We start from the raw sequence: 25,319 nt of genomic DNA on the forward strand, positions 1-25,319 counted from the left end.
TACTCAGGTGAGTGGAAGATGCAAATAAAAGAGAGAAAATCCGGAGACCTGGCAAGTACAAAATATGAAGAACGTGGGAGTGCTAAATAACTGCAGGATGGGTAAGTGGCACCTAAATAAAATGTGCCTTAGTGTTTTAAACTGTTTAATGTGCCAAGGAGCAGTATGAAGATTTACAGTGCATTAGAAATAAATGGTGGTAAGAACAACAAAATATGAACATCAACATTAGTAGAGCAGGTGGTCTTGTGAATGTCTAAGTGGCAGCTCATTGTTAAGCAGTACACTGAGCTTTAGAGCAGCTTCAGGAAAGGTATTTTAAGCTAGCAATTTACAGTTAGCAATAAGTAGCTCAATTTCTTTCCATATTATAAAGAAGCATGAAAAGTTAATTCATTAACTTACCTTCCCACAAGGAGAAACTACTGGTACTGAAGGGCTATTTTTGGAACAAAAGCCAGCTGCAGGTCAAATTAAAATAGAATGATTTATTATTAGTATTCTTTTTATTAAGTTATTAGTAATATTGTATAGTGCTGCGTAATTAAGATCTTAAGACCCACCCAGGAAAGCAATTCGTTGATTGTTTTCAAATTAAGGGTGTATATTTTTCTAGCAGATATGCTACTGCTGAAATAACTCATGACAAATTTGTGTTCTACAAATGGTTAAAATAGGTGACCAAATATCTATCAGTCTATTATGGCCTAAACAATAAGGCATGGGAATCAAACTAACTGCTTCTTGAGTAGAGCACCTTAAGCAAAGCTACATTTAAAAGAATGCCAGGTCAGATCCAGAGATTCTGCTGAAGCTGAGGTTCAGGCAGAAGCTGCTGTAATGAAGAGGAACAGCAATTAGTCAGGGCTCAAGAATGCAAGAGTGCCTCTGGAAAAGTTCAGCAGAATAAATAAGGGTCTCGGGAAGAAAGGTGAAGTGGAAGAACACAATGGGAACCCTCTCTCTGAAGCTTAAACATGCAGATTGTAATGGAAGAGTATCAAATGCTGAAAGGGATAAGGAAAACAGAAAAAGTGTAAGCTGACAGTATAAACTTACATTATGGGAGGTAAGGCCCTAGAATTGGAAATTATTCTGAGAACATTTCCCTTCTTTTCCTGTTTTGCTTTGTGATTGAAAGCTGTTTAGTTAGAAGAGACCTTCCCAGGGGAAGCAGCTGTATTTTGTTATATCTAGGTCTTGAAACTCACTTTACCATTTCCATATTAGCATATATAAAGGCAGAGAGATAAAATAAAAAGCTCTTGTAAGGCAGGGGGATGAGGGAGATAAGAAAAGTTAAGATGAGTTCTGCCTGGTTATTTTTCAAATGCCTGGTGTGAGCGTGCAGCTTTTTTTCAGAGGTTGAGAATAGTGATCTTAAAGACACTGCCAATTAAGAGGAAAGGAAGCTGTGGGCCAATTTCAGATTCTGAGGTGCACTGGGAGAGAGTGACCACGAGCAGGTCTATGCATCCCGGACAGACAGGGGCTAAGTTTGGGAAAACACTGAGGTTGACAATCAGAAGATAAGATTAGTTACCAGTAATCAGAGCCTGTAAGATGCATTGTCCACAGGTGCTTCCATGCTATGCTTCACTCACATGCTGTGTAATTTCACACTCCTTTTCCACCAAAGCAATACTTACAAGATATACTTGATGCATGAATAAGTCACTAGGACGTGTCATACAGCTCAACCAATACCTCTTAACTGTAGAAGCTCAGAGAGCTATCACAGGGCTATCAGAAGCGAGGAAGGAGAGGGAAGTCATATGTACATAGGAGCAATAATTTTAAAGAATATCCACGCCTGGTAACTTCTTTCATCTCATTTGTATTGCAGGTAAATTCAAGTTACTGCTTGACTTCTAACTCCGCTGCTCCAATTCTGATTCCACATCCTCAGGTTCCACAAGAGGCTGTCTCAGAATCTTTCAGAGGAACAATAAATGGATCACAACCTTTGATGTATTAAGTACTTAATTTTTCCCTTATTTATGTTGCCTGGTTCAGTTGCTTCAGAGTACAGTTTATAAACAGAAAAGATTAAGTGTTGTAAAATTAACCCTTGCAGACTGTTACATTTTTAATCAATAGCAAGAAAAGGAAGGAATTGTTAGGTTGAAAAGAAATGAAATCTTCAGACCAGGGACATTATTTCTTCCCCTTCATGTGAGACTGAGAGAAAAAGATGAATGTGTCCTGTGTAACATTTGGAAGGCTCTGTGAAGCTGTTGAATGACAGTGCTGAGTATGCTCTTGCATGGTTGAGCACACACCAAGCTTCAGTATTGTGAATCCAAATTCACTTGGGCAGGCCAACAGCCGTATAATCCTGAATTCCTGCTTCGACTTGTCTGTAGTTCCACAGGATATTGGCTAAAAGACAGCCAGAGCTTAAAGCCAATATTAAAAAAAAAGGTGCCTGCCCACTATCTTGCACAGCTCCATTTAGTAATGGCAAGACAGCATTCAGTAGAACAAATGTCATGACTGCAGTGAAATAAATTTTAAGACATGCAACTAAAGGTTTTATCTTCCCTCTGCTCAAAATTTATAATGTCTCCTTTAATCTTCTTATATTCCAGGTAACACATCTGCTGCCCCTTAAATTTTATAACCAGAAAATACTGTGCTAAAAACTACTAATTGTACATCTTAAAGCAATTTTATAATCACTTTGGCTGGCTACTTTTGCTATAAGCTCTGCATGAAGTATGATAAAAATAGTGGTGGGTACTGGAGGGCGAGTGCTTATACTGACCCTTCACACAAACCCTCTTAAAGAGAGAATCCTAACACATGCCCTTGAAAGCACCCTAACCATACATGTATAAATATGTATGTGACAGGCCCCAGATTAGCTGTGACTACTCAGGAGAGATAGAACAGTCATCACTACTGGAAATCTCAATGCTTAGCATTAGTAAGAAATGCAGCAACAGGAATATTTCAGAAATGAATAATGAACACCATTATCTCACCACAGAAACGCATGGTGAACAAACTTTAAGACCCTGAATGTAGCTTAAATCATCTTCCCTCAAAAATGGGGTAGCTGAACAGAAAGGAGGCACAAGAAAGTCAACAAGAACAAATCAGAGGCACTGAGCAGGTTCTATGCAAAGATTCTACAGTCTAAAACTGTTCATCTTGGACGACAGATGCATCGGGGGAGTGAAATGGCACATAAGAGAACTATGAAGCTATGAAAATGGTCAATGGGGTAAACAGAGGACAAACAACACTTTTTGGGAAAAAAGGCTCTGGAGCCCAGTTAAATTACTAAGCTAACAAAGGTACATACTTTCAAGCAAAGCATAATTAAATCTTGCAACTCTGTCAAAGGATGTAGTAGAAGCTCCAAATACTTCCGGCATCAACGTGATAGACTTGCAGCGAGCTTCACTGTCTAATTACAACTATCATAAAATATCCCCGACCGTGTAAGGCTACAGCAGAGAGCAGAAGCTAAGCATGTCTGAAAGAAAACAAACCCAAAACAATCCCCTGCAGTTGTCTGGGTTTTATATATACACACATACATAAAATGTAATATATAAGGTAATGTATAATATACACATCCATAAATATATGAATGTTATATATGATCTATATATTTATATATATTAGTATTAATAAACAAAAAACTATGTGTTTGCAGATACACATGAAAATTCTATTTGAGAAATTCTGAAATTGCTGTACAACTAATTTTAATTAGTTGAACAGAATTCTAAGAGCTGACAAGCACAGCTTTTAATCCACTGAAGACCTTCTCTTGGTGGAAAACAAGCAAGAATTGATAGGTGGATTCTGAATCCACATAAATGCAAATTTGTGCCCCATATAAAAAAAATACCTACTTGGAAAAACTTGCCAAAAGAAGTGGTAGTCTCCATCTCCTGATGTATACAATCCAGATAAAAGTTCTCAAATGTAAGTTACTGGAACTGATTTACCAGATCAATTTACAAATTCTTCCTGTCCTCATCTGGTCTAAAATCTGGATTGCTACATATTTCTTAATTTTAATCTGTAATTTTTGTGCAAATCATTCCTCTGATTTTGGCTGAATATTGCTTTAGGTTGATTGCACTCTATGATTAAAAGAGGAAATTCAAGAGACAGAAACAATGTTTGATAGACTCAAACCAAACAAAGGCTCAGCATGAGATGCAGAACTCTTAGTGTAGGTCACTGCATTGGAAATGACCGAAGCTATTGCATTACATGTAGCCAAGTCTTTGTCTTTTTGATCTTTATCTAATTCTAATTGCTGATACACACACACACACACACACACGAGGGAAACATCTCAGCTATAATTAACCATTCAGAATGGGTTGTACACACAGAGTACAACAGAAGTGCACAAGAAATTCTGTACAATAGGAATATGGTGAAGTTGAATGGCTCATGGGTCTGCAATAATCCTTTTCATCTGTAGTGGACTGAATTAGCCCATATTCACAGGAAAGCTGCAAGACTATGAAGGCAGCAAAAGTCCGTGAGTGAACTACTTGCACCCAGTAACCAACCTGAGAAGCTGCCAGCACGCCACATGACAGTGAACCGAACTGCTGCTGCTATCACAACCTCCAAGGTCAGAAACCATGGAACCTTTACCAACCCATCCGTATCTCTAGTGGAGAGGACAGCTCTGAATCCCAACCTGTTAGGAAGACAGTGAGAGGTGGGAAGCACAGCACAAGAGATGCTGTTTATGTTTATGATCCTCTACCCAAACTATCTCCGAGAATCAATAATCTGCAGGTAGCTTGGTATGCTCCCAGCATGTACTTGGGATGCCAGGCGTAAAACACCCAAGACTTCTGGTCAGACAGAGCGCAAGAAATGAACACTACCAGAGGCAGAAGCCTAGACAAACTCAAAGCAGGAAGATCAATGTACAAGTCTGAAAGAAACTGCCCAGGCTGTTACAGTAAATGACTTTTATTTTTTAAAAAATGAAATAACCGTGAACATATTAACAGGCCTGCAGGTGGCACTACAGTACAGCTGGATATAAGGTAGATACATTTCCCCATGTACCCGGACAATGAAATCCATTGCATCAATGCTGACATTAGTAAATTCTGAATACAGTTCTATCAAGCAGGAACATTTTACTTAAAATAGTTCTGGACAAAGTTGACACTGAAAGTTAACTTTTCCTTCACTTTGGAAAGGATAGATGTTTTCAGCTAGCACTGGTATTGGGTGAACTATTGCCTGCAGTCACCAGTGCAGGGAGAGACGTACAACATCTCCACATGAGAAGAGTTTATACTCCTTTTTACTTCTCATTCTGAGGAAGCAGGGTGGTGTAGGGAGAGGGGGGAAGATGGGTGAGGGGGGAAGATGGGTGAGGACTATGGGCAAGGGAGGTGGGGTGTCAATTTCTATTCACTCTCCTTTGGCTGTTTTTGTGCTATTTTGGACTGCTTTCTAAAAATCACTTCTTGATTTTACTGAAAGGAAGACTAAATGTAATGCGCCTTTCCTTGAAAATCCAGGAACAGTTGTGGTACTTCAAAAATACTAAAAATATCTACTTTCATGAAATATTAACTGTTTCACTACAAACCTAGTTTTTCACTAAATACACAATTCTCCTATTTCTGGAGTCTCCTGGGGAAAAAAGTGGGTTCTCCCTTTATTTCTGCAACTCTACAGTGTATAGAGAAACGGCTACAAGAAGGGGAGTGCAGAGAATAGCTTTATTCTTTTCCTTGGCCTGTATCTCACATGGGAAGTTTGCTTAAATTTCTGCAGTTGGGCTACTGTTGGTCACACTCCTTCAGCAGCTATCAACTAAGTCTGCAGTAGGACAACCCACCTCCAGCACATTCCTTCTAACTTTGTGGAGACTAACTAGGCATGAGGAAAAAAAACCATCCACACTCTTTATACCATTTCTAGTCATAATATGCAGGAACACCAAGTGGTTTCCATGTTCTTCCGATTTGCAAAAGGCCACAGGAAAGGGACATGGCACCTTTCGTTAGAATCCGGAATTCTGCATGTAACTGCGACCTTCCATTAGACCTTCAACGTTGAGGCAGCGTAGAAAACAGTGGCTGAAGAGTGTGTGTAATACTGACCACACCAGCTCTTAGTAGAAGCCTCTGCTCCTGCAGAGGCAGTCATGTGCAGTCCCTGTATATACTGTGAGCAAAAGGCTTACTTCACAGGGCATTTGGAATTGGCAATTCCTACGATCTAGCTAGTTTGGATTCATGAGCTTTCAGTGTGCCAACAGCATCTTTCACTGCATGGTAGATAATGTTCTTCACCTGTAACAGGGGAAAAAAAAAATCAGCTTCTACAGACTAACAAGGAGAGTCTTACATATCTATGCAATCAACTTTGACAGCTGAATTTGTAATAGTTGCCAAGTATACACAAAGTATATATTATCACTGCTTCAGGATATCAACAGCACAAATTTTAACTGTCAACGGTTAGATGACAAATATTTTAGACATCTGCACTGATTTATTAACTCATTTTCTGGTCACCCAGCAACATATATTTACTTACGTCATTTTAAGATAAAAGTCTCTCTTTTGTGAGAGCTAGGAGGAAGTACACTATGAAGTCACATGTATGAGTTTATTTTGAAAAAGTCCTTGTGATCCAAGTCACTTACAGATTCACATGAATCAAACCCCAAAGGAGCCAGAAAATCATATGGTTTAACCCTATGTAAATTAAGACAATGCAACAAATCATCCTGTTGTCTTTTGTATGGAGGCTAGAAATTCTTCTAATTTGTGCATCTTCCAGAAAGGCAAGCAAGATCAGAGATGAAAATTCTGCTAGTACTCACAGCAATCTGTTCCATAGCTATTTAACAATCAAAGCTCTATCTTGTTTCTGATTTTTCTGATAAAAGTTTATTTGAATTCAGTTTCTAGGTATTGAACGGAACAGTTTCACCCCTAAGTGAGTAGCTTAATTACACTTGCTCAACTAACTGCCAAGCACCATCATTTTTTCCTGATGTACATATGATCTCATTCTTTTGTATCATTTATGCAAGTTATTGTCTCTATGTATTTTTTATATATATAAAAGAGACAGATGTTTATATAAAAATACTATAAAAATATACATGAAAAATGACAAAGAAAAATGGTAAAGTTTGGCTGTGAGGTACAAATATAACCAGTATTCCTTTCCACAGGAGTATTGACTTCCGCTTTGCCAGAAGTTACTTTGTTGTGTTTTGTTTTTTTTTTTTTTTTAATAATAAGCAAGATTCATTTGCAACCTATTCATTTACACAAACACTTCCACATCTGTATCACTACAGCTGAAGAGGTACAGTGTTAGAAGCTGGATCCCCACAATGAGAGTTGATCCCACTTCCGCTTTCCTTTAAAATCCTATGCAAATCCATATAGAAATTTATAGCAATTTTTCACTGAATTGTTTGAGAGAATTAACATGATTAAGTTCTGACATTCTTGGGTGACATACTGGAGAATGGCTATATATTGAGTACTCACTTTTGCAAGAACAGCCATTCTGCAGATCTCCACCCTCCTTCATTTTACATGCATGAGATTACTAATACATGAAAAATGCTGACAACAAAGTTTGCAAACTAAACAGATACTAACTCTTCAGAAGCATACATAGGTGAAATCAAAAAAGGTCTCCTACGGTCTTCTCTCTGTAGAACTTACTGTCTCATACACAATGTACTACTTCAGTGCATAATATGTTCTGTGCATAATTATTAGTTTAAGCAGTCACATTTCTTCAAGCCAAAACACATTTAATTTTCCTGTTTGGGACTAATTTAGACTCACAGAATCATTTAGGTTGGAAAAGACCTTTAAGATCATCGAGGCCAACTGTAAACCTAACACTGCCAAGTCCACCACTAAACCATGTCCCTGATTTAAATAAGCAAGCCTTCACTTTCAGAGCAATTTTCCTTTATGCAGTCAAGAAACAAATACAAGTATCCTTGGACAAATAAACATATCTCTTCAAAACAAAGCACTGCTTTTTCCTTTTTAATATGATTTTTTTTCTACTACGCTTCACTGTCATTCAGGATTCATCCATTTAAAAACTTACTAATACCAACACATGCACTAGTCCGATAGTGGGAAAGTTCTCTGGAAATCCAGAAGTTTATTACTAATTTTTGTTTACATAATGCTGTAGACATAGGTGCATTAATTATTTTTTAAATACTTATAAATGAGAACCTCCAAAGTTGTGGAAAGTTGTAATTTTTTCCTTAAATCATTAGCCACATGTTTCTAGTTCTAAACAAAGCTGGCAAAACACGGGATATATTTAGTGACTACTGTCATAAAATGGTTACCTGCAGTTTATCTTCATGGTTTGTATGAGTATTAGACAGGTGTCTGAACTCCTGGGTCAGACGGAAGCAGTGCTTCACATGTTCTGGAGATACAAAATCTTCTGCCACTTTAATGCAGCTGTACAAATTATGAACCTAAAAAAACCCGTATCAAATGATAGATAGATACATCAAGATTGAGTGAACCATACAAAACCCCCCAACAAGGTTCTTCCTCATTTACGTATCAGAAACAGGAACTGAAGCCTATTTGATCTCACACAGAATTGTGTCTAATGGTAAAAACAGAACAAAACACGACATCTCACATGTTCCCTGTTCTCCCACTGTCCTGGTTTCGGCTGGGATAGAGTTAATTTTCTTCCTAGTAGCTAGTATAGAGCTGTGTTTTGGTTTCATATGAGAATAATGCTGATAACACACCAATGTTTCAGTTGTTGCTAAGCAGAGCCTACACTAGTCAAGAACTTTTCAGCTTCTCATGCTCTACTGACTGAGAAGGCTGGAGGTGCACAAGAGGCTGTGAGGGGGCACAGCCAGGACAGCTGACCCCAACTGGCCAAAAGGATATTCCATACCATGTGCCGTCATGCTCAGTATATAAACTGGGGAAAAGCTGGCCGGGGGGTGTGTGTGGGGGTGTGTGGGTGCTGCTCAGGGACTGGCTGGGTATTGGTCAGCAGGTGGTGAGCAATTGCATCGTGCATCACTTGCTTTGTATATTATCATTATCACTATTATTACTATTTTACTTTATTTCAATTATTAAACTGTTCTTATCTCAACCCACAAGTTTTCTCACTTTTACTCTTCCAATTCTCTTCCCCACCCCACCAGGTTGGGGGGGAGAGTGAGCGAGCAGCTGTGTGGTGCTCAGTTGCTGGCTGAGGTTAAACCATGACACCCACATACACTAGTGTTCCCTAAAGCAAGTTCTCTACTGTTCTCCACACTTTTTTTGAATTCTGTTCCCTTGGCTGAAGTTTCACTACATAGAAATGTTTTCCCACCATTCACCCTAAATTTTTTTTTTTCTTAATTCCATCACAGTACTGTACACATCATTCAGGTATTTATATAATTTTTACTAACAGAATGACTAAGATCAAATTCAAAGAGTTCCTGTAGAACTGCATATGTAGAAAAAGGAACCTAAGTCTGCAATATTAACTAACAGTTATTTTGAAGTTACAGTTCTGTTATGCCTCAAATTCAATTCTATTTGTCAATATGGCCTAGAGTCGCCATGCTTACCTGATGGGGAGCACCTGCAGGAATGAACACAGCATCTCCAAGGAACTGCACTATTGCCCAGCCTTGTACACCATACTCATCATAGAGTCGCTTACGTAAGGTCTGGTCCAAGTACCAACTTTGGTCATGAATGGGGTCATGATCTGGGGGATTTTCTTGGCCTTGTTCTTCTCCAACCTAGGGCCAAGATATGGGGTGGGGGGGAAACCATGACACAGCACCTTGATATTGCTGGCTCACAAAAAGCTCTGTACCAAAAAACCAAACTATTTCAAGGTAGGACAGTACTTTTATTAAGCTCATTTAGGTCTTAACTAGTATGTTAAGTTAGTTGAAGATTCTAAGACCAGGCTGAAAACCTGGGAATATAATAACTATTAATGTCCTCAAAGACAGCATTAGAATACCTATGCACTTGATGTTGATAGCAATTTGTATCATTCAGCTGCTCCAAGTAAGCTAGTCAAGGAAACCTGTAAGCTCAAGTCTCCTTTGTAACCCAACATACCTTCCGGAGAAGTTCCCGTATCTTTTCAGCATCCTTGGCAGCATAGATGTGCCACAATGCTCCAGGTTTCTCTCTTCCTTCGTGGATTCGCTGCTTTGTTACATCATCAGCATCTCCCTCATCAATTGTTTTCAGAACCTCTGAAAGGGGAATCCACATAAAAGCGATATCACAAAGCTTCTGAGTTTTGACATACAGAAGAGGAAGGCGCATTTTTGAGCTGCAAAATCCAGTCACACTGCTACTGTAACTGCTGCATCATACAGTGCCCTTTCTAAGCACATCAAGCTTCATCTTAACAAAATTCGGGAAACATGTCAATCAACAGCTAATCACAAAGCTCAGTCATGAATTCAAACTGAACTAACTACAATTATTCAAATACAAGGAGAAGAAAGAGTAACTTCTCACCCTTTCTCCTCCTTTCTTTAGGGAGGTATCCAATTTCTAGCAAAACTCTGCGGCTTCCACAGTTGGGAACCAATGAAGCGTTACTACAGTTTTAAATACGTGCCGCAGACGTAGCAAACTGCCTTGTATATTTGGGTTATATCTCATAGATATGACAAGCTTAAACAATAAAAGGTACAGTCTTCTTTCTAACACACACAATTGATTTTTAATGGACAGAAAACAGCTTTCCTCAAACATTACCATCATCATGGGTCCCTTCCCCAATGGGAATCCCAACATACACCATGACATTAACAGCATCAGACACATCCAAGTGCAGGTTTGTGGTACCAACTCGCCTGTCTTCTGCAGTAATTAAGCCTATAATAGAGTGTAAAATAAAATCAAATTCTATTTAAGCTCTTACAGAAATAACCTGCCTGAAAGATCTTTCTAGAGTGCTAACTTCACACAGCAATGAGAGCAGAAACCGATGTCAAAGGGCAGCTGAAGTATTTTCATGTCATGTGTGGCATAAGTAGTTTACTGATAACTAGTATTTTTATTTTACAGGAAATAGAAGTAGCAAATATAGTTCACCCAAGTCATGAGAAAACAAGCATTTTAAAAACAAAGCCTGAACTCATACTTTATGATTTTGTGTCTCTGAGGGTCATTTATACAGTCAGTAGTAGGGAACTTAGCTTTCATAATACGAAGTTAGTAGGCATTCTTTGGCACTGTTTTTCTTTGCTTGGAGGTACAAGAGAAACCCTGACTGCTGTAAGTCGCATTAGCATCATACTGTGTGCAGCAAGTCATTGGACTGTTACAAGTATAAGCCTCCCGCAGTTCATTATTTTCTCATCCTCAGCTGTAAAATCCATGTGATCAGTTGAATTCACAGCAGCTATTGTCCAACTCATCATTAACAATTCAGATTACAATTGAGTAAGGAAAAACACCTGCAGACTCTCAAGTGCTTATACCTTTATACATTGGATGATCTTACCCCTCTCAAGTGGCTATAAGTAATGGAGAAAGAGATTTCAAATGTTTGCTGCTTAATTCTTTCACCTTCTCATATAACACATTCTTCTCTCTTCCTCTGACCCTTCAATAGCACACTCTCTCTCTCTACTTTTGCTTTACCATCTCCTCTGGCAAGTAACATGGGGAAAAATATTAGAAGATTAAGAAAATCTTTGTTATCAGCAAACACTAACATAAGTATGACCACAAGACTACTGGTTATGTTTTAGGATCACCATCGTATTTCTCTCTTTTCTATTTAAAATATAAGCTTCTGGGGACAGGAACTGAACTCACTGTACAGTACCTATCACAACAGACCAGAAACAGTAGCTAATTTAGGCAGTTTGTAACATGAACTTTAAGAAAGCACAACTGAAATACAAACACGGATAAACAGAATATATAGGTTCAAAAAACAGACCAGACAAATTCACAAAAGATAAGTTAATTATTGACCTCAAGTAAGGGCCCTTACAACCTCCACCCCAAAACTGGGCTTTGCCAGATGCAGCAGGATATAATTTAAGAAGTGTCATTCTTTCCGTAATTATTTGCTAGTGGTCTAAGTCACACAGAGTATGCTGGGAAATACAAATACAACATCAATGGCAAGTCTTATGTTGAACAGTTCAGGTATTTATATATAAAAATTGGTCAATATTTAAGGGTTCTTTACACACAAAACCTGTTGAAGGGAATAAGATTTCTTCACAGTTAACTTCTGTAAACAATCCTTTTATTTAGGTAACTGAGAATCACTTTAAGAATCAAGCTTCAGTCACAATTTTTCTGTCTTAATGCTTTAAAATGCTAAGCACATGAAAGCCTTTACCTCACTATTGAGAACTTTTTTCCACCACATGCTCAGAAAAGAAAGCCATATATTTACAACCAAAATATATTTAATATGCTAGAAAAGTTACGCTTATTCACCAAAGACAGAATTACTGTTTTTCTATCTAGGTCCACCCTTTAATTTGTCTGTAAAGCAGCTAAGAACAAAAAGATACAAAACTGTTTTTGAAAACAGACCTAGCTAAATTTTTTCTTTTAACTTGAAAGTAAACAAAGCGTGATACTTTCTCTCTTCAGACCAAGACCTATACACCTAAGAAGGATCAAATAGTACAGGGTTACATTCTATGCTAAAAAAATACCATCAACACTCCCTCCACAAACTCCGATACAAAGGAAAATAAAACTTTGACATTCAAGATAAACTCAACAAAATTAATCCATTCCTTCCATTGCCAGCAAATAGCAATATACAAAGACAAGTTAGCTGTCACTGATTACCTTACTTCTTGGTGCACTTTTATATATATATATATATATTGCTTGATTACATTATAAGCTCTTCGGTGTACAGCCTTCTTCACTGAACTTACATGTCCAGTAATACATAAACCAAAACATTGAACACTTGAATACTGAATAAGTTCAATTTGCCTAAGTTCACAAACACCTATTTTTTTTAACTCTTATTTGTGATGTCATACTGCTAAAAACCCCAAAATAACCCCACAAACACTTTCTCAGAACTGCAATATGTTGGTTTACTGAGTTGCTACTGTAGGTATATCAATAATTGGAATGCAGAACCTTAAAAACCCCTGCACCCCTGTCCCATAAATATTCAGACAGAACTACAGAAGTTACACTAGGGTAAGTGTGCTTCCACATACTTGCTTTGCAAGATGGCTGCAACTTTTTCCTCATCAGTATCACTTCGACATTTTTCAGTATATACAAAGAGCAGCTACTTTATTTCTCTTACTCTAAAGTTGCAAAAGTACGTACTTCCAAATTTTATTTAGAAGTATCCTGGAACCTTAATCATTTGTTTTAAATTAAAAGTCTCCAAAACCTGCTTTTGGCCATGACCTCAAAGTCAGTACATTCAGAAACTGAAATAATTCAAGTTGATATGACATGCATTAATTGTTCATACATCCTCCAACACTCTGCTATATTGACAATCATTTGAAAATGTAATGCTTCACAGCCCCATGCAGGGTATGCGTTCAGACAAAGGTTTCCTCTATTTGTATGCTATTTACCTATTATACAATTACAGTCTTAAGAGGACAAAACTATCCAATTCAGGTAGCTGAAGATGGTGACAGTTTTGTCTTGTATGTTGTCTGTGATCTGTGTTGTTAGACATGGATGAAGAAAATTACAGCCCTGATCAGAAACATGAACACACAGATCGAAGTGCCCAGAAGCTGGCTGCTTTTCCTCTCAAATGTATCAATTGGTCTCAAAAAGATATAACTTCTCCTTGAACCCTGTATTGGTATTATGCTTATTATAGGTATTAAATAATAATTGTTTGCAAACTTATCATATGTACATCTCTTGGAAACCACAAGGCAAAAAAGGGCACATCTGACAGAGAGAAGACTAGCATAGGAATAGATCGCAGGACCAATTAAAAAAAAATGACAGTGTGCTCTAGGATAAGCACTGAGTTTTGATTAATGCCACAGCCTTGCATATGCCCTAAGTATAATAAAGGGTCATGAAAATCAACATTTGCAGAACTATTCGCACATACCATAGGCATTGTACATTTTGGGACCCAAATCAGGACGAACAAAGTAGCTTGGTAGCCTAGAAGCCAAATTCAGTCTGCCATCCCTCTTGGTATATTCAGGAAGAGGAAGATTTTCCATCAAGTCCTCAAACCTAGAGAACAAAAAGAGAACGAAGGCATGTTTTCCTCCTGGAGTGCCTACAGCATTCCTGTAGGCATTGATACTAAGGTTTACTTACCTTGTAGGCATCATATCTCTAAAGTCCTCCCCTGGAGGCCAATCCTTTAACTTCAGTACCATTGGCTGACCATCATCTGACCTGAGCCGTTCTGCAAGAAACAAATTAAGATTTCTTCATGTAATATCTTTTTACCACAGCCCATTCCCTTGTTTAAACTGTAAGTCTTTTGTACCAAGACCTCTTACATTGCACAGCAAAATGGATCCTAATTTTTCTTTGGGCTTCCAAGCATTATCATAGTATGACCAAACAACAGTTTAACAATTTTCTCTCTCTCTCTCTCTCATTACTTACACCAGAAGTTTGACAGATCTTGCACAGCTGCTAAGTTTTAGAATAGTTTTTATGCAACTTCAAAAACAAGCCTTTCCAAAGCATTCTGTCTTACTACTTTTACCAAAGTCTAAAGGAGTTTTATCTTTCATTTCAAGAGGAGTGGTGCTTCTATAAAATTAAAGTTATTGGTTCATGCTCTGAAATCAACCATAACCTCAGTATAAAGCAAGAAACCATGGTACACCACACGCAAAAAAGCTAAATGGCAGGTGGTTACTGAGGAAGAGAGTCTTTAGTTTTTTAAATTCTTCTTTGCTAGAGGCACTCAAATTAGCAGGGTGCCGAATTCAAACATTTGTTCTTCACTTCAAGAGTTGTACGCGAGTCCTGACTGGTAACAGAGAAAGCTGGTAGCACAGAAAGATGACATTACATACGCAACAGTAGATGTACGATATTACAGCACTGACCACATCAACTGCTGTTTTGCCTCAGATGTTAAAATGGCTAAGAGAGTATATCTGGAAGTGGTATGTGCAGCAGCTTAGAAGACTCAGCATAACATTTAGAGAGAAACAAAGTTCACTGTTCTACCAGAGTCTTCACAACTCCACACGAAGCCATCAGCTGGAAGACAGGATGTACTGCAGTCTGACACCTTTACATCCCCTTTTCCCCAGAAAGTAACATCCTTCACCACTTCCTACCTTTCCAAGGATTGTCAGCCAAACAAAAAGCAACCCATCTTACCCAGACCTAGCAGAGCTGCCGACAGCACCAAAAGAGAAAGCATATCTAAGAAACTAGGACTTGGAGACCTGTGAATCACATCTGTGTTATGTATCAACAGGCTACAGAAGACAGCCTTAGTTTGCAATACAAAAAATTATTTTATTGAAATTAAAAGGAATTAAGAACTGCAGATACGTAAACCAAAGTGACTGATTTAAAGAAAACAAATTTTGATGAGCTATGGATTTTAGAGGCAAGTGAACTGAAAAGCTCAAGGACTTGAATTTAAAGATGTTTCAGAACTTCCTGTATTCAAGATTTTGAACTCATCAAGGATCTTTGTTCCAAACAAGGAGAAGAAACTTGTAGGAAGGCTATTCAGAAAGGACAGAGTGAAGAGCTACCTGGAGGAAAACATTTGGATCTGACAAATTAAACAAAACTGGACAAAACCCAGAAAACATCTGATCAGCAAAGAAAAGGAGGTCTAAGAAGGATCAAAACAAAAAGTTAGACCTGCCAAAAGTCCACTTAGAACTCAAAGATATTGAAAGTAAACAGCACAAGATTAAAATTAATGAAAATAAAATATCATATAGAATAATTAAGGGATTATCTTAATACCACCTCCAAATTCAGTGGCTGTTCTACATCTCTTCAGTAACTTAATGCGAGGGGGCCGGGGGAACAACCAGCCACATATTTGAAAAATCTAAAATTCATGTAATGCAGAGAAGTCAGAGTCATCATATGATTTGCAAACAGTTTTCACATGAGTTAGTGTGTGAAATCTCTAGACTAGTAGCAAATAATACTCTTCTAAATTGGGGATTGCGCATGGCTGAAAAACACTAAATAAAATGTATTTAAAAGAAACTAGCGTAAGCGATCAGGTTTTCCGACCTAGATCACTAACATTTCTCATACAAATTGTGGTAAAGGCATTGTCTAAAAGAAAGGCAGCGGCTGATTTTGCTGAAAGGAGCATATCTGTCTGGAAACAAACTACAAATAACATTTCTCAAAGATAACTTCACTCATACAAATTTACTGTTTTCATGAATGACCCTAGCACAAAAATGAAGAGTTTGAGAAGTTTCCCAATTACCGTTAATACACAGAAAGACCACACCGTTATATCCTTCTAGGCCATTTATTTCTGAGTAACAACAGAAATAGTATGAAATTTAACAGTACAAAATACAAGACTGTCTACTTGGAACCATACTTGGAACAAGTCAAAAGTTTGGAGCTCTTTGATTGGAAAATTACTAAGGAAGGGAATATTCTTGGTCTACAAATCTATCATTTTGTTCACTGTTGAACAAGCATTCCATTAAGTCATCCAATAGTACACCATTTCTGCTATGTGCACATAGCAACAAATACAGAAAATGTTTTATACACAACACTAATATCAGCAACATTGCAATGAACCATTACAAGTCTACCATCTGTAAATATAAGACCACTCTGATCTAGGTATATACAATCTAAAACAGAACACACTGCTTTTCAGAGGCTCTTTAATCTGACCAGTTATATCCCCAGGAATTGTAACTGGTTAGCTTCCACATCCACCCTTGACATAAAGTTTTCTCAAAGAAAAACTCAAGCATTAAGTAATGTGTTATCACATGAGGTACGCATACAGCATCGCTGTTCATAATACATATAAACATGTATTTGTACTCGCAGATGATCTACTATAAAAATAATTTGCAATTTCAAGTTTACTTAGTTGATGTATTCCACCAAGTCTGAGTTTCAGCATCAAAAGCCTCAGTCTGTTTTAGCTCTGCAGGTTCCCTTTAATTTTACAATAAATGTTGAAGTTGGAAGGAGAGCAAGGGTAGTCAAATCACTTACTGTCTTAATAACAGTAATTGATGATTAATTTCACTGAGGAAAGTTCAAAAAAGTAGTTTCCCATGAAATGGATCATCTTTTGACACATGAAAGTAACACACACCAACATGCTGTGGTACAGACGAAGTTTTCTTGGGCAGCCCTGCCCTAATCTTCACCAACAAAGTATTTTCTAGGGTGCGTTACATCTAAGGAGCAATGGCTTCTTTGGATGAGACTGATAGCTATTCAGATTTTTTTTAATTATTATTTTTTATTTTTTGAGAAAATAGGTGGAAAAGGAGGAGTTGAAGGTAGCAAGACAGACTGCTCAGTTAAACTAGTCAGCCATAGATATTACTTACTAGATATTATCTCAAAGCCATCCCAGAAGTCACGCACTTTCACGTCTGAAATTATGGCACAGTTCCTGCAGTTCACCAAATCTACATCTTGATCTCCAAATTCCAGGCTGAAAGCTTCTGGTTTCCAAAGCTCTGACTTCAACTTCTTATGGACACCAGATACCAGCACGGGCTGAGAATACAAAGATGAATGCTTACTCCACCATAACCAAATTTCTTACACATGCAGCCAAACTTTCTTAAGAACTGAGACTCCTGGCTACCATAATACAAAAGACACCACAAATCTATTTTCATCCATGTCTGGTTTTTGTGCATCAAACAAATAACCAGAGTCAAAGCAAATTTCAGTTCCAGGCCACGTGCAGTTGCCTTAGAAGGCAAGTGTATTAGGTCTACATGGCGAGGTGTTGGCAGCAGGTGTGGGCTCTGCGAGATGAGGCTGGGAGCTGCCCTGGGCTGGACACAGATTGTTCCACCTGGCTCCAACAGACCCATCGCTGGCCAAAGCTGAGCCCATAATTGACACTGGTGGCACCTCTGTGATAATAAGAAAGGGTAAAAAATGCTCCGCAGCTGCTGGGGGGCAGGGGGAAGGAAGTGAGAGAAACAACTCTGCAGGCAACAAGGTCAGTGAAGAAGGAGGGGGAGGACGTGCTCCAGAGATTCCCTTGCAGCCCATGGAAGAGACCATGGTGAAAGCAGGTTGCCCCCCTGCAGCCTGTGGAGGACCACGGTGGAGCAGATATCCACACTGCAGCCCATGGAGGACCCCACACTGCAGCAGAGGGAGATGCCTTGAAGGAAGCTGCAGCCCATGGAGAATCCACGCTGGAGCAGGCTCCTGGTAGGAGCTGCAGCCCTTGGAGAGAAGCCCATGCAGGAGCAAGTTCTCTGGCAGAAACTGTGGCCCGTTGGGGACCCACGCTAGAGCAGTCTATTCCTGAAGGACTGCAGCCCATGCAGAGGGCCTATGCGGGAGCAGTTCATGAAGGATGGTATCCTGTGGGAGGGACTCCACAGCAGAGCAGGGGAAAAGCTCCAGCTTTTTTTCTCCCTCACAGGGGTTTTCCCTGTATGAGGAGGAAGGAGCAGCAGAGACAAAGTTTTAGGAACTGACTGCAACCCCCTTTATTCTCCATCCCCCCTGTACTGCTCCAGGGGGTGAGGAAGTATAAGAGTCAGGGATGAAGGAGTGAAGTTGAGCCTTTAGGAATAAGGAGGGGTGGGTGGGGGTAAGGTGTTTTTAGCTTTGTCTTTGTTGCCCACCATCCTACTCTCTTTTTAATTGGTAATAAATTAAATTACTTTTTCAGAAGTTGAATCTGTTTTGCCTGTGACAGCAATCGTAAGTGATCTCCCTGTCTTTATTGTGACCCACAAACTTTTTCACCTTATTTTCTCCCCCTGTCCTGTTGAGAAGGGGGAGTAAGAGAGCAGCTGGGTAGGGGTCTGGCAGCCAGTCAAGGTCAATCCACCTGTGGAAGTACAGTGGGTGTTGAGTCCCACCACCTCTCCTTTTTTTAAGCACAAATGCAACTACCACTAGAAACAGCATTTGTAGTAAAGCCTTCGCTTATGAAATTTTCATATTCTGATATGAATTTTTTAACTATTTCACTCATTCTTTATGTATAATCATGGATCATCATTAATTCCCTAGTACAAAACCAGGTAGCGGAAAAGTGGCTGTTCACTTGCAAAAGGGATTTTAAGATGTTTAGGCTAATCATGTATATACATTCCACATGAAGATCTGAGTGGCCTCTCCCCATAAATGCTCAAGGCATTTGCTAAACTAACAATACTAGGAAAAGGTATACCAGACAACCCTCCCAACACTGGCCAAGACCTTGTCAGTTACTCTCACCCTGCAATCTCTAGAGTTACAAGACTTGAGAGAAAAGGAAAAGAGGGTATGAAGTGAACTTGCACACATGGACTATCCCACCTGAAGAACTCTAGGTTTAGTAACAGCTACCTATGTTAAATGATAGTTCACATGTCTATGCAAGTTTGAATCAATTCCAAGCTGTGCCCTGGAATTAACAATTATCCGAATCACATTAACAATGATTCGAAGGTGGATCTTGGGTTTATTCACATGAAGAGCTCAGTACAACCCTGAGGAGCACAGATGCCCCTAGATGTTCTAGCAGTATCAGTGCATTAGGCAAAGATACCTAGAGATACAGACAAGCAACTCCAAAATTACATTGCTTAAAAAACCTCCAGTAACTAACCACTGCTTCACCTGGATTGCCTAATGGCCTCTAACAGGACTAGTATCCATTTTAGTCCCTAAGTGAGGACAACTATTCATTCAGAAATGGAGAAAAAAAAACCACTTTGGGGATAACAGAAATGGCTTTGGTTTTCAAATATAACACAACATAGCCTTTAAGTTCTAGAAGGCAGCAATGAAACCTCAACTCCAGAAGAGCGAGGTTTAAGAAAACAAAAAGGGGTTGTTACTTTACTCCTGTCAACTTCAGAAAAAAAAAGGCAACCCCCCCCCTAGAACCATGGAAACATTCAGGTTGGAAGGGACCACCCTCACACTAAAAAAAAGTGTTTTCTTGTGTTCAGGTTGAACTTCCTGGTTTTTAATTTGTGCCCATTGCCTCTTGTCCCGTCAGTGGGCACTACTGAGAAGAGTCTGGCTCCCTCTTCCTCATTCCATCTCACCAGGTATTCATACATATTGATAAGTTTTCCTCCCCACACTCCCCCGAGCCTTCTCTTCTCTAGGCTGAACAGTCCCAGCTCTCTCAGCCTCTCTTCATATGAAAGATGCTCCAGTCCCTTAATCATCTTTGTGGCCCTTTGCTGGACCTGCTCCAGTAAGTCCATGTCTTTCTTGTACTGGGGAGCCCAGAACTGGACACAGCACTCCAGGTGTGGCCTCTACCAGTGCCGAGTAGAGGGGAAGGATCACCTCCCTACTGACAACGTTCTTCCTAATGCAGCCCAGGATACCGCTGCCCTTCTTTGTCGTGAGGACACGTTCTTGGCTCACAGTCACCTCCTTGTCCACCGGGACCCCAAGCTCCTTCCAGGCAAAGCTACTTTCTAGCCGGCCGCCCCACCAGCATGTACTGCTGCAGGGTGTTATTCCTCCTGAGGTGCAGGACTTTACATTTCCCCTTGCTGAACGTCACAAGATTCCTCTCGGACCAATTCTCCAGCCTGTCCAGGTCCCTCTGAATAGCAGCACAACCATCTGGTGTATCAGCCATTCCTCCTAGTTTTGTATTGTCTGTAAACTTGCTGAGCGCGTACGAACTCTGTTCCATCTAGGTCATTAATGAGGATTTTAAACAGTTCTCAACCCAATACTGACCCCCTAGGGTACACCACTAGTGACTGGCCTCCAGTGGGACTTTGTGCTAGTGATCACAACCCTCTGCACACAGCATTTCAGTCAGTTTTAAATCCACCACACTGTCCACTTATCTAGTCTGTACTTCATCAGTTTGTCTGATGACATTATGACAGGTCAAAAGACTTATTAAAGTTAAGATAAAAAACATCCAGTGCTCTCCCCTCATCCACCAAGCCAGTTGTCTCATCGCAGAGGCTACGAGGCAGGTTAAGCATGACTCAACCAGCATTCCTGAGCCCCTGTTCTCTTCAGGACCCACGGGACTCTTCCAAGCAGATATCTGAAAAGGTTGAAGTCTGCTCTCCTGAAACCCAGGCTTGTGATCTTGCTTTTTTGCTTTGCTCCCTCCTCTCAGGATCTTGAACAGAACCCCACCATCTGATAGTCACTGCAGCCAAAGCTGCCCCTTACCTTCATATCAACAACCGGTTCTTCCTTGTGTGTAAGCATGAGGTCTAGCAGAGCACCCTTGCCTAGTTGGCTCCTTGATCAGCTGTGTCAGGACATTGTCATCAACGCACTCCAGAAAACTTCGTAAGTGCTTGTGACCTGTTGTGTTGTTCCTCCAGCGGATATCAGGGTGACCCCATGAGGCCCAGGAAATGTGAACATAGGGCTTCCTTCAGTTGTCTGAAGGAGGCCTTATCACTTCTTCTTGATCAGGTGGTCTGCAGCATATGCTCGCCACAATGTTGCCCACGTTAGTCTGCTTGCTAATCCTGGCCCATAAGCTCTCAAATGGCTCATCATCCATTCCTACGCAGTTTCATGCATTCCAGCTGCTCCCTCACATAAACAGCAATGCTCCCTCCTCACCTTCCTGGTCTGTCCTTCCCGAACAGCCTGTACCTATCCCTTGCCATACCACAGTTGCATGAGCTATCCCACCACTTCCTCATCATACTAATGAGATTGTGGCCGTGCAACTGCACAATAATTCCTCCTGTTTGTTCCTTGTGCTGTATGCATTAGTGTACAGGCACTTCAGAAAGGCACCTAGTCATGCTGATTTCCCAGAAACAGCGTAAGAGCTTTCCTCACAATGCTGTGATGTACACAGTTCCTTACTTATGTGCATATGCGTGAGGTGGACATCTTTCATCCCTGTTTTCTTGAGTATGAGATTTCTCCTGTTCACATCACCCCACATTGCTCGCTTGCCAACCCAATCAACTAATTCCTTTCTTGATCACTGGTCATACTCTCCCTCCCTTGTCGTTCCTGGCTTATAGCTCTCCCAATCAGGTTGGCCAGCCTGTTGCCAAAGATGCTTTTGCCGCACTTAGATGGATCCCATCTCTTCCAAGCAGTCCTCAATCCTCAAAGAGGTTCCCATGATCATAAACCCCAAAACCCTGTTGCTGAAACCAGCTGCACAAACAGCAATTAACATGCAGAATCGGTCCACCCCTCTACCCCTCACCGGCACGATTAAGAAAACCACCTGGGCTCCATGGCCTTGACCACTACTCCCAGAGCCGTATAGTCACTCTTGATACTGTCCAGGTCTCCCCGGTAGTATTGCTCATGCCAATACGGAAGAGCAGCAGAGGGTAAATGTCCAAGGGACAGACAAGCTTTGGCAGTTGTCCTGGGGTTAAACCACGACAGCAGTCTTTCCCCTATGTCCCAAATTTGAGGCCCTGACAAGCAGCAAGCCTCCTTAAGATGACAGAGCAGATACACTGATCCCAAGTTTAGATATAAAAAAAAAGCAGGAATTGTAACATTAAGGCAAGGGAAAAGTTTTAATCATATTCTACAAAAACCTAGGGATCATGGATGAGGAGTAAAATGACAGTACCTTTCACAGGATGGGCGGAAACTGCTGCCAGGTAGACTTTGAGCTGATGGATAAATTAGGCTTATTCAGTCCAGGAAAATAATGACAAATTTTGATCCCTGCTGTATTCACCTGACCACTTGAACATAACAATTAAAAAAAAAAAAAAAAAAGAAAAAATCTACTTAACCTAGTAGAACCCTTCCAGCTATTTAAGCGGAGAATTTCTCATGGAAGAAAGAAAATGCTCTCTCTAGCGAAGAACACAGCTAGAGCTGCCAGATAAAAGGATAGCAGACTTGGTTGGTAGACATTTCCTGCCACATCTGCTCTCAGACTACAGGGAGAAAACAAATAAAAACCTCCTCCACCACCCCAAATCTTCAGTATCTCAAAAAAGAGAAAGCCTAGTATGAAAACTCAGAAAAGAACAGGTTGCTATATGATGAGAATCCTGACAGTATCCCCAGATGAGCAACAACGATGTTCAGGAAAGCAAAACGGTCTTGAAGAATAGCTCCAGAAAGAAATGATCCTATGATCATTGAATTCTGGGATAAGACAGAGTTTAACTTCTTTCTGACAATTCTAAGACAAAGGAGTTGAAAAATGTTGCTCTTTCTGCATGACACTGTAAGAGTGCCATTCATTATCCATTTGTTAAAGGGAAAAGAATTTTCTCTTTTAACAATTTGGGATGCTACCATGGCTAAGATCTTCATATGGCTCAGATCTAGTGTCCAGTGTGCATTTATTGTTCTGGGGCGGGTAGCTAAGAGGTTTTTTTTCCAACTAACCTTTTCCAGCCCACAAAACGGGAAGGGGAAGATGATTTGGGGGATGGTGGTGGAATTAATGTTCTTTGACTTCACTTTTAAAGGTGCAGCTGGGATGTACAGGAGGATGTCAGTCAAGAGAGAACTGTGACAAAGCAGAATTTGTTGAGAGAATCTCTGCTTGAAGAAATTCTGTTTAGAATAGCCTTGTCAAGACAGTGACGCCTGCCTGTGTCACCTGCTCTCTCTTGCACAGGAATGAGAGAGGTTCAGTTAGATTGCTTTCCACATTTCAGCAGGAAAAACCACTGGAGAATCCTTGAATAAGCAAGGGACTCTCCTAGTCTGTTGCTATACAAGGGGTCCTCTGAATGATAAAGTCATTGAAAAGCGTCAATAGCACATCTTGGGGTGAAGCCTAAAACAGAGGGTCACAAATAGTACATGAGCATGACAGTTGTGGCCAGAACCTCAGAGTGTGCACCAACTTGGAAGGTGATGCACACTGCAAGCTACACATCTGACAGAGATCGGTAATCACATCTCTAGATTCCGTAAGGAGTCTCTCAGGATTCATTAACAGTCAAGAACTCCACAGCAAAGTGCAGCATCTTGCACCTGGTGATTAACCAGTCTCATTTGCAGAGAAACTGACAAGCACATCTTTTGTAAGTAGCTCCCAAAATATTTAGGATCCTCCTCAGACAGACAGTATTATTTGCTGACAGAGAGGGTTGAGAAAATTATCAGAGTATACTGACCGGAAACTAAGGAGCTCTTTGCCAAGTTAGGCAGATGACTGACACCACAGCACTGCAAAAGAATGATCTGAAATCCTTCATAAATCAGAAAGATGCAACAGGTTAAAAAAAAAAAAAAAAGAGACACCCCTGCGCGCTCAAAAAAAATCAGAACAAGAAGATAACTGCAATTAGGGGGAAAGCTGGCAATACCAGTAGCAAGCTAAGTTTCTAGTCATACAAACGAGGGTGTGCTGCACAGTAGCCTCTTCCACCTGTTAGGAGCTGGCTAGGGGAGTCAGAAACAGGAACTGGTAACTCTCTGGTTGGTGGTGCCACAATCCTCTCTGCAGTTCTCATGGCTATGTGCTAGTTATGCTTATACCCAGGGGACCCAGAGAATGTGCAGTCCCATGGGACACACTGAATTTAACTGAAAAGTATGCTGCTTCTGGCAGGAACGGACCCTGAATGCCAAGAGAAGAACATACAGCCTGATCTGTTCCTCTGCCACAGCTCAGCAGTCTGCATGTCTTGTGAGCAACCACAAGCAAGTATGGAATGTGAGTGCCAAGAGCACAATAACAACAGAAGAGCTGACAACAAGGACTTCTCCAGTAAAGATAGAGGGACATAACTGTCTAGCACCAATGGTCTCAATTCTGAGTAGTCGGTGAAGGTAATGGTGTCAGAGGTAGCTGCAGAACCAAGTGCCAAGAACACAGTTTGAACACTGATGGACATCATATTCTGTTAGAGCTATGGGTGCACTTCCTCTGCAGCAGCAGCTACTCACCCATTTTTTAAGATTCAGCTTGTCTGACCAGGCCAATCTTTATGACTCTCTGGAGAAGTCTAAGCTGTAGCACTATGGATTGAAATCTGAAAAAGTGGCTATGCTGGCAGCAGGTCTAAGGTCCAGTCTCTTGACTGAAGGCCTAACCGGTTGATGACCCCTCAGACAATCCAGGAGAGTGCTCAATACATAAGATCCTGAGTTCAAAACAATACTTGGATTCACACAGGCTGTAGGCTCAGGATGAGACACTGCATCACCCAAAAATTTCAGCAGAAATTACTGCATGCAGCA

At 40.2% G+C, this 25,319-nt stretch overlaps 1 protein-coding gene across 1 annotated transcript in view; it reads right to left on the reverse strand.

Moving 5' to 3' along the window:
• Positions 1–4,943: 4,943 nt before the first annotated feature.
• Positions 4,944–25,319, reverse strand: part of KDM3B (lysine (K)-specific demethylase 3B) — a 48,741-nt gene continuing 28,365 nt past the window's right edge. Inside the window, exons 16-23 of the mRNA XM_009331368.1 lie at positions 17,546–17,717; positions 14,322–14,412; positions 14,104–14,234; positions 10,770–10,889; positions 10,116–10,255; positions 9,608–9,784; positions 8,354–8,488; positions 4,944–6,302 (exon numbers count right to left, since the gene is read on the reverse strand). Coding sequence (XP_009329643.1) covers positions 6,222–6,302; positions 8,354–8,488; positions 9,608–9,784; positions 10,116–10,255; positions 10,770–10,889; positions 14,104–14,234; positions 14,322–14,412; positions 17,546–17,717 — 1,047 coding nt within the window. The 3' untranslated portion in view covers positions 4,944–6,221. The remainder of the gene's footprint in view (positions 6,303–8,353; positions 8,489–9,607; positions 9,785–10,115; positions 10,256–10,769; positions 10,890–14,103; positions 14,235–14,321; positions 14,413–17,545; positions 17,718–25,319) is intronic.

The sequence above is a fragment of the Pygoscelis adeliae genome, unplaced genomic scaffold (assembly GCF_000699105.1).
Source record: "Pygoscelis adeliae isolate BGI_AS28 unplaced genomic scaffold, ASM69910v1 Scaffold108, whole genome shotgun sequence".
Taxonomy (NCBI): domain Eukaryota; kingdom Metazoa; phylum Chordata; class Aves; order Sphenisciformes; family Spheniscidae; genus Pygoscelis; species Pygoscelis adeliae.